At 46.0% G+C, this 12,755-nt stretch overlaps 1 protein-coding gene across 1 annotated transcript in view; it reads left to right on the forward strand.

Moving 5' to 3' along the window:
* Positions 1–10,985, forward strand: part of LOC144797834 (gonadotropin-releasing hormone II receptor-like) — a 31,874-nt gene extending 20,889 nt beyond the window's left edge. Inside the window, exon 3 of the mRNA XM_078668642.1 lies at positions 10,034–10,985. Coding sequence (XP_078524768.1) covers positions 10,034–10,530 — 497 coding nt within the window. The 3' untranslated portion in view covers positions 10,531–10,985. The remainder of the gene's footprint in view (positions 1–10,033) is intronic.
* The last annotated feature ends 1,770 nt before the right edge of the window (positions 10,986–12,755 follow it).

The raw sequence follows: 12,755 nt of genomic DNA on the forward strand, positions 1-12,755 counted from the left end.
CCCTGGAACGCTGAGGTGCGGGGAGAATTCCCCCACTGTGCTGAGCGTTCCACGGGAGCCAATGCACCTGTGACGAGCTCAGCTCGTCATGAGCCCTGGAACGCTGAGGTGCGGGGAGAATTCCCCCACTGTGCTGAGCGTTCCACGGGAGCCAATGCACCTGTGACGAGCTCAGCTCGTCATGAGCGTGCGGGCGCTGTGCGCGCTCCCCTCCCCCCGAGCACAGCGGGGAATAACCCCCGCAGTGAAGGGGTTAAGGAGACATTTCCAGGTCACCAACTACTAATGGAGTTCAGCGGGTAAAATGGAGTCAGGCTTTAGCCGAAGATCTGATATGCGGATAGAACTGTTTGGGGGGAGACAGGCGCTCACAAGATAAGAACTGTGATGGCGTAAAGTACTCAGAGTAGGGCCAGCCCCACTCAAGCTAAGAAAAACAAAGGGGTTCAAAGAGGAGATAAGATGGACTCTCCCAAGCCAAGAACTGCCGCTTTTGGGATAAAACTGGCACTATGGACTAGAGGGAGGCCCTATCTGACCAAAATGGGTCCCTGAGAAACCTGGCACTTCCTTTGAGACCCCTGGCACTTCCTTTGAGACCCCTGGCTTCAGAGGAGGCAAAAGGTTTGCCCCCTCTAGAGGCCAGGGGTCGCACAGGAAGTGGAGGAGTAGCAGGAAGCAGCTGGAGGTCACAGCTGTGACCCCTGACTACCTCCAAATGACGTCCATGCGTGGACGGAGTCTCACTCGGGTCACAAAATGCTACCAGGTGAAGAAATGTATAGAAGATGGTCTGTGGCAATCATAGAGGTAAAGGTGTTCGGAAGTACATGGGCTGGAGGCAGGCTGCCGGGTCCGGTGGCTCAGCGGACTAATGCATCCACTGCAGGGGCCTGTGTTCAGCCTCATGGTCACAGGTTCAAATACCGGGTGGGTCCACTCAGCCTTTCATCCATTTTAGGTTGATAAAATGAGTACCATTGAGTTGGGTAACAATAGACATCTGTTTTTCAGTGTCAAGATACCCCATTAGGGGTGAACGTGCTCTTTACAAATACATGTTATGTTATGTGCAAGTACTTGCTACGCGCATAACTGGGAGTTTACCCCTCTATGACAAAAAACTAACTAAGCATACAACTGACAGCTTGGAGGACGACCTGGGCCAGAAAAAAATCCGACATTTGGGGTAAAATAAATTTAGATGAGAGAGGCTGTCTGAGGCTCTGAGAACTGCCTTGACAATAAATTGGAAATATATCTCAGAGTGTTCACTCCTTGCTCTGGGATTTAAGTCCAACTGCAGATGACAGGTTTGAATAATGGCATGGCTGGCTCGGCCTTTCATCTTCCCGAGCTAGGTAAATACCCCTGAGTTGCAAGGAACAAACACTGTTGTTTACAGTGCCATGAAACAAAGTCTCCATGGATCGAACAGCTACACTGTAATAAAGTTACATTTAGGGTTATCATGTGTATAACAAGCAGTAGATTGCAGATGGTTTGACGGTAAGCCCAATGGGTAGGGAGACAAACCCTGGGAGGGCCTGCAGCCTGCACGGCAATAAATAAACTACGTTGAAAGAGATGAAATAGAAAAACAGAAAAAGAAAGGCAGAAATATTTTTGGGGACTAGCTTATAAAAAAATATATACTGCATCTAACTAAGTCAGTTATCCATGTGTAAAGTTCTTTTGGAAACAATTGGGCCACAGTAACAGCCTCGACATCTTCAGCAGCAGCTACTGATAAAGGACACTACTATTATGTTATGGCTGCCATGTAATAGGAATACATGATGTTAAAACGCAAACAATTACAATGCATGCATTTACAACACAGTATTTACATCACAACTACCATTACATCGCATGATTTTACAACGCATTCCATTACCATGCATTTTTTTAAACTACCATTACAACGCATTCCATTACAACGCATATCGTTACAATGCATACCATTACAATGCATAATACTTTTAGGGCAACATTAGGGTAAGTGTTGGATAGTGTAGGGGAAAACATATTACTATTACTACTCCAGTGAGTGCAACAGTAGGGAAAGTGTAGGAGTAAAAATTACTATTCCCATGTACCCCAAAACCGATACCCACCCTAAAACTAAAAAATCTCCATTACTTACTTTTTAATACGTTGTAATGGCATGCGTTGTAATGGTATGCGTTGTAATGGCAAGCACTGAGTGACATGCGTTGTAAGGGCATGTTTTGTAATGGCATGCGATGTAAAGGCAGTTGCGTTGTAACAGTTGATTTGTAAAAGTAGTGCGTTGTAATGACAGCGTAGTAATGGATGTTTCCCATGTAATAGGTGAACCTAAGCTAACAGGACCTGTCTTGCTTTCTGCTGGCCCAGTTAAAACACTTCAGTGTTTCTTAGTGTGGCATGTAGCCAGATTTTGCTATAAAATAAATGTGGTAAACAAACCATCTGCTATGTTGTTAGTGGCAGATTTAACAGCAGTGGGAACATAGCTGCCATGTTGCACTCCTGTCAGTGGGGAATGTACAACTTTTACCAGGAACTGGTGAATTTTATTTCAAAGTACATCTCTAAATCATGCTCTTAGCTTGGCTATCCACTTTAAAAACTCGAGATTTCATCCCATTATCAGCCCTGACCAGATCAATTATTTAATAGTGGACCAAAAGATGGCCCTGAGGATCTAGGTACTGTAACTGTAGGGGCTGTGATCGATAATCCATACGACTGTAGCTCGAGCATATGTTAGCTATATTAGTGGTGCCTATGGAAGGAGCCCTGCCGTGACTTCCAGGTCGAGGGGCCCCAGGCGTGCCCGCGGAGTCACGGGGGGCGGTAGCACAACCTCAGATGGGGAAAGGGTTTAGATGGTTTCTATGATCGGGTGGACTCCCATATGATTGCCTATGTTATGTGTAACTGCTGGGATTGCAACTAATGTGTCTAAGTCTACGCTATCAATGAATGCTGACATTGGATTGTACACCTGTGGCATGGGTTACTTACAACATACAAATAAAGTTAATAAAATAAAAAAACTTTATTAGTGGTGCCATGTGCATCCTTTGCAGGATTCCTTCTGAAATGGCCGCGTACTCAATCTGTAAAATAGAGGAGAACTCAGCTACTTCTGGACAATGCCTGTGCTTTGGACAATAGTGACGCATTCACGACCCTTAACAAAAGGATGTGGGCGCTCACTGTATTGCTCATATGGAAAAGGAGTACGGTGATGCACAAGTCCTTCGTCTTCACGCTTACGCGCTGCAGCCCCCTTTCCTGAGGCCTTCTTGCTTGTAGGAGGTAGGGCTGCTGAGGGCAGGCACCGGGCACATCCTTGTGAAAGAGGCAGGATCATATCTCCATTAAAATAGTAGGAGATATTCACATAAACAAATTGTCCCCTGTAAAATGGAGTTAGTTATAGGTTTAATAAGTGCTCAGATGACATTGACATAAAAACATTTCTCGCCCTACTTCCAGCATCCCCCTGAGTGCGCGTCACTGGATACCCTGGTAATCAAATGATATAGAGCCGGCCTTTCTTCATTGTTGATCATCATCCCTGCAGGGAATATCTTGCGTTACCTGATCCGTCCCATCCCACGCACAATTCCTTACGCTTACGAGACAATGGCGACTGCGTCGTTGCTCATGCTCGTCTTTCAAAGGTACAACCGCAGGGGCAGCAGTGCCTACTGAAAGCACTGGTCCTGGCCCTCCCTCTGCTCCCTACAAGTTCAATTGCTTGGCAACTCTACAGAAAGCATAAAATCAATTTTTTGACCCATGCTGGAGTGCAGCCATTATCCCATATTACTGCCCGTGTGATGTGATAAATAAACCCTGTGACTCATCTCATACAACTCCATGAACCCGTGCGACGAGCTCCAAGGCGCGTTAATGGCCGAAGAGCTCCAGCGCGTCAACTCAAGCAGCTATGTCCTACAGAGCAATTAGCCTTCCAGCAATACATCAATTTTCACAGCGGATCCTACAGCTACTACAGCCCCGCTTATTAGCAGGCACCGCTTCATCAGATGAGGACGACTGCACAAACATTTATGGCTGCTTCATACTGCCTCTCCGTGGTAGTGGCAGGCGCATCATTTATCGTAACAAGCAGGCGTCATCGCAGAGATTGAACGATCAATTTGTCTGGATCCGGTCCGCAGGGTTAGACCCACGGATCCGCAGCCCAGGAGAGAGACAAGATAGTTGATATTGGAATTCCCTGTGTATTACTTCTTGTAAGGCTCAGATTGAGGGACGAGCAATGTGTCCTCCACTTAATTAGCTCCTTGATTGATCTGAGACACTTACATCTTGTCAGAGATTCTCCTCGAGTTGTTTAAAGTAGCTAATTGGACGCCGGATCCTTAGATGTAGATACGCTTTGTTGTTAGAGGCGGGAGTCCAGTGTCTGTCTGAGCTTCATTCAGTATCTTTAACAGGAAAGACAGGTTGCAAATTTATTCCAGAAACATGGGCCCGAAACGGAGAGGGCTTTGTTTGCCTCTGTTGATGAGATAACAATATTTTGGAAATGTGTTAGGGCTACACTAATTCGTTTTAGTCCAGGAGAGCAAGCTTGCTAAGTTTGTATCTGTGTCTCAGGTGTTTTGCCTTTAAAATCCAGCGGTAAGATTTGTTCACGTTTCACACAACGCTGAGCTGCGTAGGGGGTAAAAGAGTGCAAAGCCATATTTTCCAAGCTGGGCTACTGCTGTCATCCTCTGCGCTGCCACTCTAAAAGACAGCTTTGCATGAGGTCTGTGGGGGAGATTTTCAAACATTTTGCGCTGGGTTAGCTGTCACAAAAGTGGCGCTAATCTAGTGTAATTTTTCGCAAAACATGTTTTGTGCTGGAAAGCACCCTAAAAGTAGTGTAAAGCAGCGTGAAGCTCTGTTTTGCGTTACTTAGCGCCAAGGGGGCGTTACATGGGTGGAACATGGGCATTCTGATGCAGCCACCCATGCTTTTTGACGCTAAACCCTATCTACAACAAATTGTAGACAGGTTTTAGCGCCAAAGGTTAACACTACTTCAAAGGAGATGCTAACAGGATATAACATTTTTATTTCTCCTTTATTTTCTGACTTTGCATGAATGCTACACTGTGCAGCACACATACAAAGTAGTGAAAGCTTTTAAACTTGCCTAGGCATGGTGTTTCATACAGGACGTGGACCCCTTCTGTACGAAACGTATGCTAGACTCAGGCGCACACCCTATGGTGTTAAGTTGTGTGTGTGGGTCTCAGCAGCTGAAATCAACACTGGGGAGAGGGGACGAGAGAGTCATATCTCTGAAAGTATGGCCATCTCCTGCTCCCTCCCTGTCATGCAACGCAGAGCAGCCTCTTTGGGGGCTGGGGTGGGTTGCGTGCATTTTTTAAAAATATAGCCCTATGTGTGCTATCTGGGGTATAATTCATACAAGAAACATACACCTCCAGCATAAATGCCAATGTCTCACACACTGGATGTGTGCTGTGCACTTCAGCATACATTAAATACGTGTGTTTTTTGAGAAATGAAAACATTCCTCTCTGATGATGCCTGCTTCAAGGGGGCATTCTTTTTTATGTATGGACCATTATGGTTAGATCAGATTTTGTGTGATGTCCTCTGGGATTTTGCTTCAGTCTACTCAGAAATGTCAGTCGGCGCAAAAAGACACAATGTAGTTCCAAAGGGGCTTAGTTTGCAATGGACAGTAAATACCCTTGCAAGACTTTGTGTTGATGTGCGTTACTTTGCGTTGCATATAGCTTTAGCAAATATGGGCCCAGGCGTCCATTCTTGGTATGTTGGACTGCTACTCCAGATTGTGAGAAATAGAGACAACACACATTTAGAGCCCTAATAAAAGTTTCAGGGTGCTGGTAGACTGGGAATATCGTGGCCAAAATTATCATTCAAGGTCTTATACCGTACAATTTCAAGTTTTCAAGCGTGACATATGGATTAGTACATGGGTCCTGGAAGTATCAGGCTCACTCCTGTATATCTGGTCCCGAATCTGCTACATTTCCTCACAAATATTCTTCCAGCTGTTACAGAGGGAAGTTCTGCCTGGAAACAGAGGTGAAGCTCACAGGTATGATCCCAAACTAGATCTATTTATAATTGAGCCGTATGGCATATTCTACTCGAGGTACTATTCTTCCTGATCCATAGTCAGACCCTCACTACTCACTAGTCACAAGATGGAGAGAGAGCCAGACCAAATGTGCTTGGCTTCAGCAGAGGCCACCTGTGTCATTTCAAAAGGTGTTAACATAAACAAGGGGAGTAATAGAGGTTGGAGACAGAAATATACCAGGGCTTCTCCTACCATATTCTTTGCCTGCCAGTTGTCCTCAGATGATTCAAACATTCTCCCCCAGTCAAGCGATCTGGGTTAAATCCATCCTTCTTTTTCCCACTACGCCACCCCAGTTTGGACCCAGCCATATGCAAATCAGTCTTGACCCTGTGCCTCATGGGAACAGTCCAGACCTAACTGCCAAGCCGGGTCCTCCATGGACCTGAAACAAGGATCCCGGGACCGGTTGCAGGGCATATCACCCTTCATCAGCCAGGCTAGCTTGAATCCAGTGGCACAGTGAGCAAGGGACCCACGTCTGGGCATACCCGTCCCACTTAGGGTGAAAAGTGTAATTGCAACAAATGATGGACGGAATGCTGAATGATTCAAACATTCTCTGCCAGTCAAGAGTCCATCAATTGTGTGTCTTTTGCTTCTAAGCCCTAAGTGCGTCAGGTATGCCCAGACATGGGTCGCAGGCTCACTGTGCCACTGGATTTAAGCTATCCTGGCTGATGAAGGGTGAAACCCCGAAACCAGTCCTAGGCTGCTTGTTTCCGGTCTTGGGAGGCCCTGGCTTGGCAGTTTGTTATAACCATATCAGGACCTAAAACAGTTGTAAGTCAAAATATTGCATACAAATAAATCGTCTGAGATAAATAACAAGTCCCAAAATCATAAAAAATATTTCCTTATTGGTATTTTAAATGATATTCTGAAAAATACATAATTGTATCACACCCCAGAAACTAGGCAATAGGAGGAGGAGGATTTAAATTGGAGTTTGCACAATGATGCACCCTTATATTAATGCTCATCGACAGTTTAGTTTCCTAAGTTTAGAGCTCCCATCTATATCAGATCTTGCTCCCTGCAGCACACCAGTCTTTCGACCCCACAATGTTTCCTCGGCATGAATGGTCTACTGACACCTATGTGGGAGCTCTAAGACTAAGTCCAACATTTACTAAGGCTTTGTTTGGTGCAAAGTGATGCAAAACAAAGCATGACATTAACTATCAAACAAAAATAAATTATGCACTGAAAGTTGCTATTTTCTCAGCTCTAAAACTGCTTTGCACTGTTTTGTGTCACTTTGCATCATGTGGGCGTTTCTGGGGAGGATCAGATCAAATATCTAAATCATTTGAAGCAAACCCAGATGCTATGTATGTATGTATGTATTGCAGTCTTATATAGCGCAAAACACTGTCACCCAAAGGATATCCTGGCGCTTTGACAAAACAAACTAGCACACGGTCACAGAGATCACGCTACTCTAGGAAAGAGATAAGTTTTTAGATTTCTCTTAAAAGATGGAAATTCACTTTGGCTCCTCAATGGAAGCGGAAGAGAATTCCCGAGACTAGCAGCTTCAAAGCTGAAAGATCGACCTCCCATTCTTAACCTCTGAAACCTGGGAACCGTTACCAGGCATGCAGAGGAAGAGCGCAAGGTTCGTGAAGCAGTGTACCAGGAAAAAAGATTCTGCAACAGAACAGGTCCCTGTCCATGCAACGCCTTAAAGACCAAACACGAGGCCTTAAAAAGAATCCGTTGCTGGACAGGTAGCCAATGGAGATCACGCAGCGCTGCGGTGGACGAGGCAATGCGCGGGCGAGACAAGGCCAGCTTGGCTGCCATGTTTTGTATCCGTTGGAGCTTACCAACCAAGTTCCTAGGTGCACCCAAAAGCAGTGCGTTGCAATAGTCCAACCTGCTTAGTATAATCCCCCGCACAGCTTCAGATCTAGCCGGAGCTGGGAGCATGGGAAGGACTTTGCGTAGCATACGAAGCAGCACCATACATGTGGCAATGGTCTTGTTGGCAAAAGCATCCAGTTGTATGTTTGGACCAAACATAACTCCCAAATTGCGAACAGAGTCTGCTGCTGTCACTGCCCCCGAAAAGGAAGAAGGCCAGAAATCCTCTGGCAAGGAGCGTGGAACACGATCACTGGAGCAGTACAGCACCTCCGTTTTAGACCTATTAAACTGGAGTGAGTTGGAACACAACCAGTCCGCTGTAGCTGACATAAAGCGGTGGAAGGTCTCTAAAGAAATGGCATCTCCACCTTCCAGCGAGAAAATCAGTTGAGTATCATCGGCATAATTAAATACCGAGATACCAAAGGAACTGATCAGTTGAATTAGAGGGCGGAGGTACAGATTGAATAGTATTGGGCTGATGGCTGAGCCCTAGGGCACCCCCTGCCCAACCGTCCGCACACCTGATCTGTAAGGCGGCAGTGCCACCATGTGCTGCCTATTGCGAAGGTACGAGACTAGCCAGTCCCGTGCCAGCCCTGTTACTCCAGCCTCCTCCAGTCTCCTGATGAGAGTCGAATGGCTGACCGTGTCGAACGCGGCCGACATGTCGAGCAGCACAAGAAAGGCTGCTCGACCAGTGTCGACTCGCGAACGAAGTTTGTCCAGCACGACCACCAAAGCCGACTCTGTGCCATGCGCTGGGCGGAACCCAAACTTGGCCACGTCCAGACAGTTGTTATCTTCCAGATATCTGGACAGAGACTGGGTAACCACCCTCTCCATGATTTTAACCGGAAAAGGGAGTAATGAAATGGGCCTATAGTTCTCCGAGCAGGTGGGGTCTAGAGTAGGCTTCTTCAGTAGGGGGGACACCACTGCTGTCTTCCAACAGTCCGGAACCAGAGCAGATTCAAAGGACTGGAGACAGATGGAATACAGTGGGCGAAAAAGTTCCCTATGGAAAAGTTTCCAAAATTTATGGGGAAGCGGGTCCATAGGGGAGCCCGAAGACACCGTCTGTGCCAGTCTACAAAAATCATCGAAATTCGGGACAGAGAAGCAGCTCAGCCGAGGTTGAACGAATAGATCTTCTGGGTCACGCAGGGTAGATGGAGAGACCCGGGGTATCAGAGACTGGCAGTCAGGCGAGGTAAGACCGCTCAAAATGGTGGCTATCTTAACTTCAAATGCGGCTGCCAAAGAGTTGCATAAAGCCTGGGAGGCCGGGATGTTATTCGAGGCACATGCAGGCCGGGAGAGGTCACTAACAATCCTAAACAGAGTCTGTGACTTGTTAGTTGCTTGATTTAGTGTCTCCTCAAGATAGATAGCTTTCGCACGTTTAATCTGTGCTTTATATTCCATTAAAGCGAGCTTAAAGATGGTTTTGTCCGGATCTAAGTAATGCTTCCTCCAAGCCCTTTCAGCCCGCTTACACCGCAGTTTCAACTGCCGAAGATCGCTGGAATTCCAAGGCTTGGTTTGTCTCTGTCTGTCCCTTGACCTACGGAAAGGAACCACCAAGTCCAAGGAGTTCGAGATTTGCTGACACAGACTGGTATAGCTTTCTTCCGCATTAGCCCCCAACACATATTCGCCAGGGAGTAAGATAGGCAGAGCCGAGGCCTTTAAAAGCGTAGACCAAGGCCTACCCACCTTGAAAGGCTTGAACCTTGCTATGGTAGCCATCACAGACTCATCTCTGGACAATGGTGTAACCATTATTAAAGCACCAGCGATGTTGAGGAAGACAGCATCAGGAGACGAATATATGCCTCTAAGCTATGTTCTACCCTTGCACAACACAACTCAACAAATTTGTCTTCTGAACTATTTTGCATGAAAATTTTAACTTATTGTAGAAGATACAACGAAAGTGGACAACTATATATTTTTTTTGTACTGGAAAGGAAAACTGACCTTATTGTGTTTTTTTTCTTTTAGACGTTTCTTCAAAAGAAGTCCACCTGAGGCGTTCATTTAACAACATCCCTAAAGCTCGCATGAGGACACTCAAGATGTCCATTGTGATCGTCTTAACTTTCATTGTGTGCTGGACACCGTACTACCTCCTAGGCATCTGGTACTGGTTCTCTCCCGATATGCTGACGAGGGAAAAGGTCCCACCATCTCTCAGCCACATCTTGTTCCTCTTCGGCCTTTTCAACGCTTGTCTGGATCCAGTCATCTACGGCCTCTTCACCATCCATTTCCGAAGAGAGATCCGCCGGGTCTGTCGGTGTGCCAAGCAGACCACGGATCCAGACACAGCGTCGGTGGCCACGGGATCCTTCCGTGTCTCCACTACTGCTGTGCCGATCAAAAAAGTGACTGGTTTCCAGAAAGCATCCGGTAAATATGAACTGGAGGTCACTGGTGTTGGCATTCACAGTGGGAAGTGTGAACACTGCAAGCGGACGGTGGCTGAAAGTTGTATGTGATGACTACCGTAGAGTAGACAGCATCTTTATCACAACTGTGGGATTGAGAAACAATGAACACAGTCTACAAGTACTGTGTATGACTCACAAAAGGAATGGGGCTTGAAAACGTCAGTGCCAATCATGATAAATGTATATGAAGCCAGGTGTACATTTCTTAGATTGGACAGATTTTTTATGTCCACCGTGAAGTTATGCAGTTGGCCCATGACACATCTTCTCATTGGAACCTAGAGGCCAAATATTTTTGTTAATCAGAGATTTCTTTCCAGACAATGGTGAATTCCTCGATGGAATGTTATTTTACCTGCCTCAAGTGGGAACTGACATGTTTAAGAGACTATTGGTCAAGAATTTATCGAAATGTTGAACTGCTACCTTGTTGTGCTACAATAAAAGCTTATTTCCATCACACTTTTGGCAAGGATAGGACCAGCTTGTGAATTAAATGGAAAGTCAAGGCTATAAAGTGTTTTTTGGTGGCAAAGCTCATCAAAAATGTTTGGCTTCTCGAGTTTCTTCCATGGCTTGCATTGAAGTGTTCCGGGGAACTCCGGCACTGCACTCCTCCATTCTCTTACTGTGAATTAAAAGCACCACATTATACACATCCCATACACACTAAATGGATTGACACCTTGTGTTGCAAGAGTGACTAAACAGCATTGTGGACTGTGAGAGGGGCAGAGCCCAGCCCCAGCCTGACTCCCACTGACACCATGGTGGGAACCTAGAATGCTCCCTTCAGCCAGAATTGAATCTCCTCTGCCCCTGAGACCATACCTACCAATGCCCCGCCCTGTGACCTGCACTGCACTCCACCCTCCCATAAACCACCTGCTTAAAGCAGGATCTCCAAAAAGCTTCAAGTACCAGCAAAACCAGAACCAAACTAGAGGGCCATCATTGTCTCCCACCTATGGTAAGAATTAAATTCAGAGCCCCATTGATGAGACTCCTTGGGCCTCCAGAACGTCACTTTATGTGAGGTTCCGTGGTACAGAAGCCTGTGTGATATTTATCAGGCAGCACTAAGCCACTTTTTTGGGCTTAATGCTGTCTGGTAAATATCAGTCCCTTTAGCGCAGTGTTCTGCGTTAAAGGTGCGTGCAATGGGTGTTGCAACATCCATGGCCTTTTGACACTGCCCCAGATTTACGAGAAATTGTAAATCTGAGGCAGTGCCAAAAGCTTACGCCTCCCCGGGGGAGGTGTAGAGGAGGCACAACTAGGAGAAATATCTTTATTTCTCCTTGTTTTTCCTCTTTCTATGTGTGCCGCAATCTGCAGGACACATAGAAAGAGGAAAAAGCCTCTTGTGATTATTTTTGTACAGAAAGATGTCCCTTCCTTTACAAATATAATCATCCCGCTACGCAGGCACCCTTGCACCATGGTGCATGGGAAAAGGACAGGAATGTGCAGTATCTTATAGACACGGCGCATTCCTGCCCTTTTCTTTTGCCGCAGGGAAGCTCAGCAGACCTGCTGAGCTTCCCTACGGCAAAACCTCATAAATGAGGTCCTCAATGAAAATAATGTCCTCATATTTAGAACTGGGTGGTATAAAAGCATGGTGTGGAGTCAGGCAGTTCTATGCCATTGCCACTGACCTGGTGTGTACTCATGTTTTCCGTTGTGAGGGCTTCCTACTATGCTTGGGGTATATAGCTCTTCAAATAAATGGTATCCTCCAGATTCCTAAATGTATATTCAAATAACAGGATTTTCCCCAAGGTGGGATTTTGGTCACTTCTTTTGGGTTGCATTTTCCAAGCATTCAACCCAAACTCACGGCCAGTGCTCCATCTTTTACCAACATCAGATGGACATACATAGGGTTTGTGAATCCAGGTAGCAATTCCAGATTATAATAATAGTAATAATAATTCCAGATTTGTAAAGCACGATTTATCACCCCTAACAGTATCCAGCCGCTGGAGGCCGTCGGGGAGAATACGTGAGTTGATGAATTATTAATCAAAAGTGCTGATATGTATGAGAAAGACCTTAGCAATCTGTTCAGTGCAGTGGCGGCTGGTGACCTATGAAAGTGGTGAGACGTAAAAGCTTGGGATGAGTAACTGGTGGCAGACGAGCATGCCCGACTGTCCCAATGGATGTTCAAGTGGGTTCTGGCCCCAGTCAAATTTATAAAAAAGAATGTGCAAATGGGTTCATATTCAAGCAAATTTGAGAAAACAATGTCAGTAAAGCAATTGTGA

Source organism: Lissotriton helveticus, chromosome 12 (genome assembly GCF_964261635.1).
Source record: "Lissotriton helveticus chromosome 12, aLisHel1.1, whole genome shotgun sequence".
Lineage (NCBI taxonomy): Eukaryota > Metazoa > Chordata > Amphibia > Caudata > Salamandridae > Lissotriton > Lissotriton helveticus.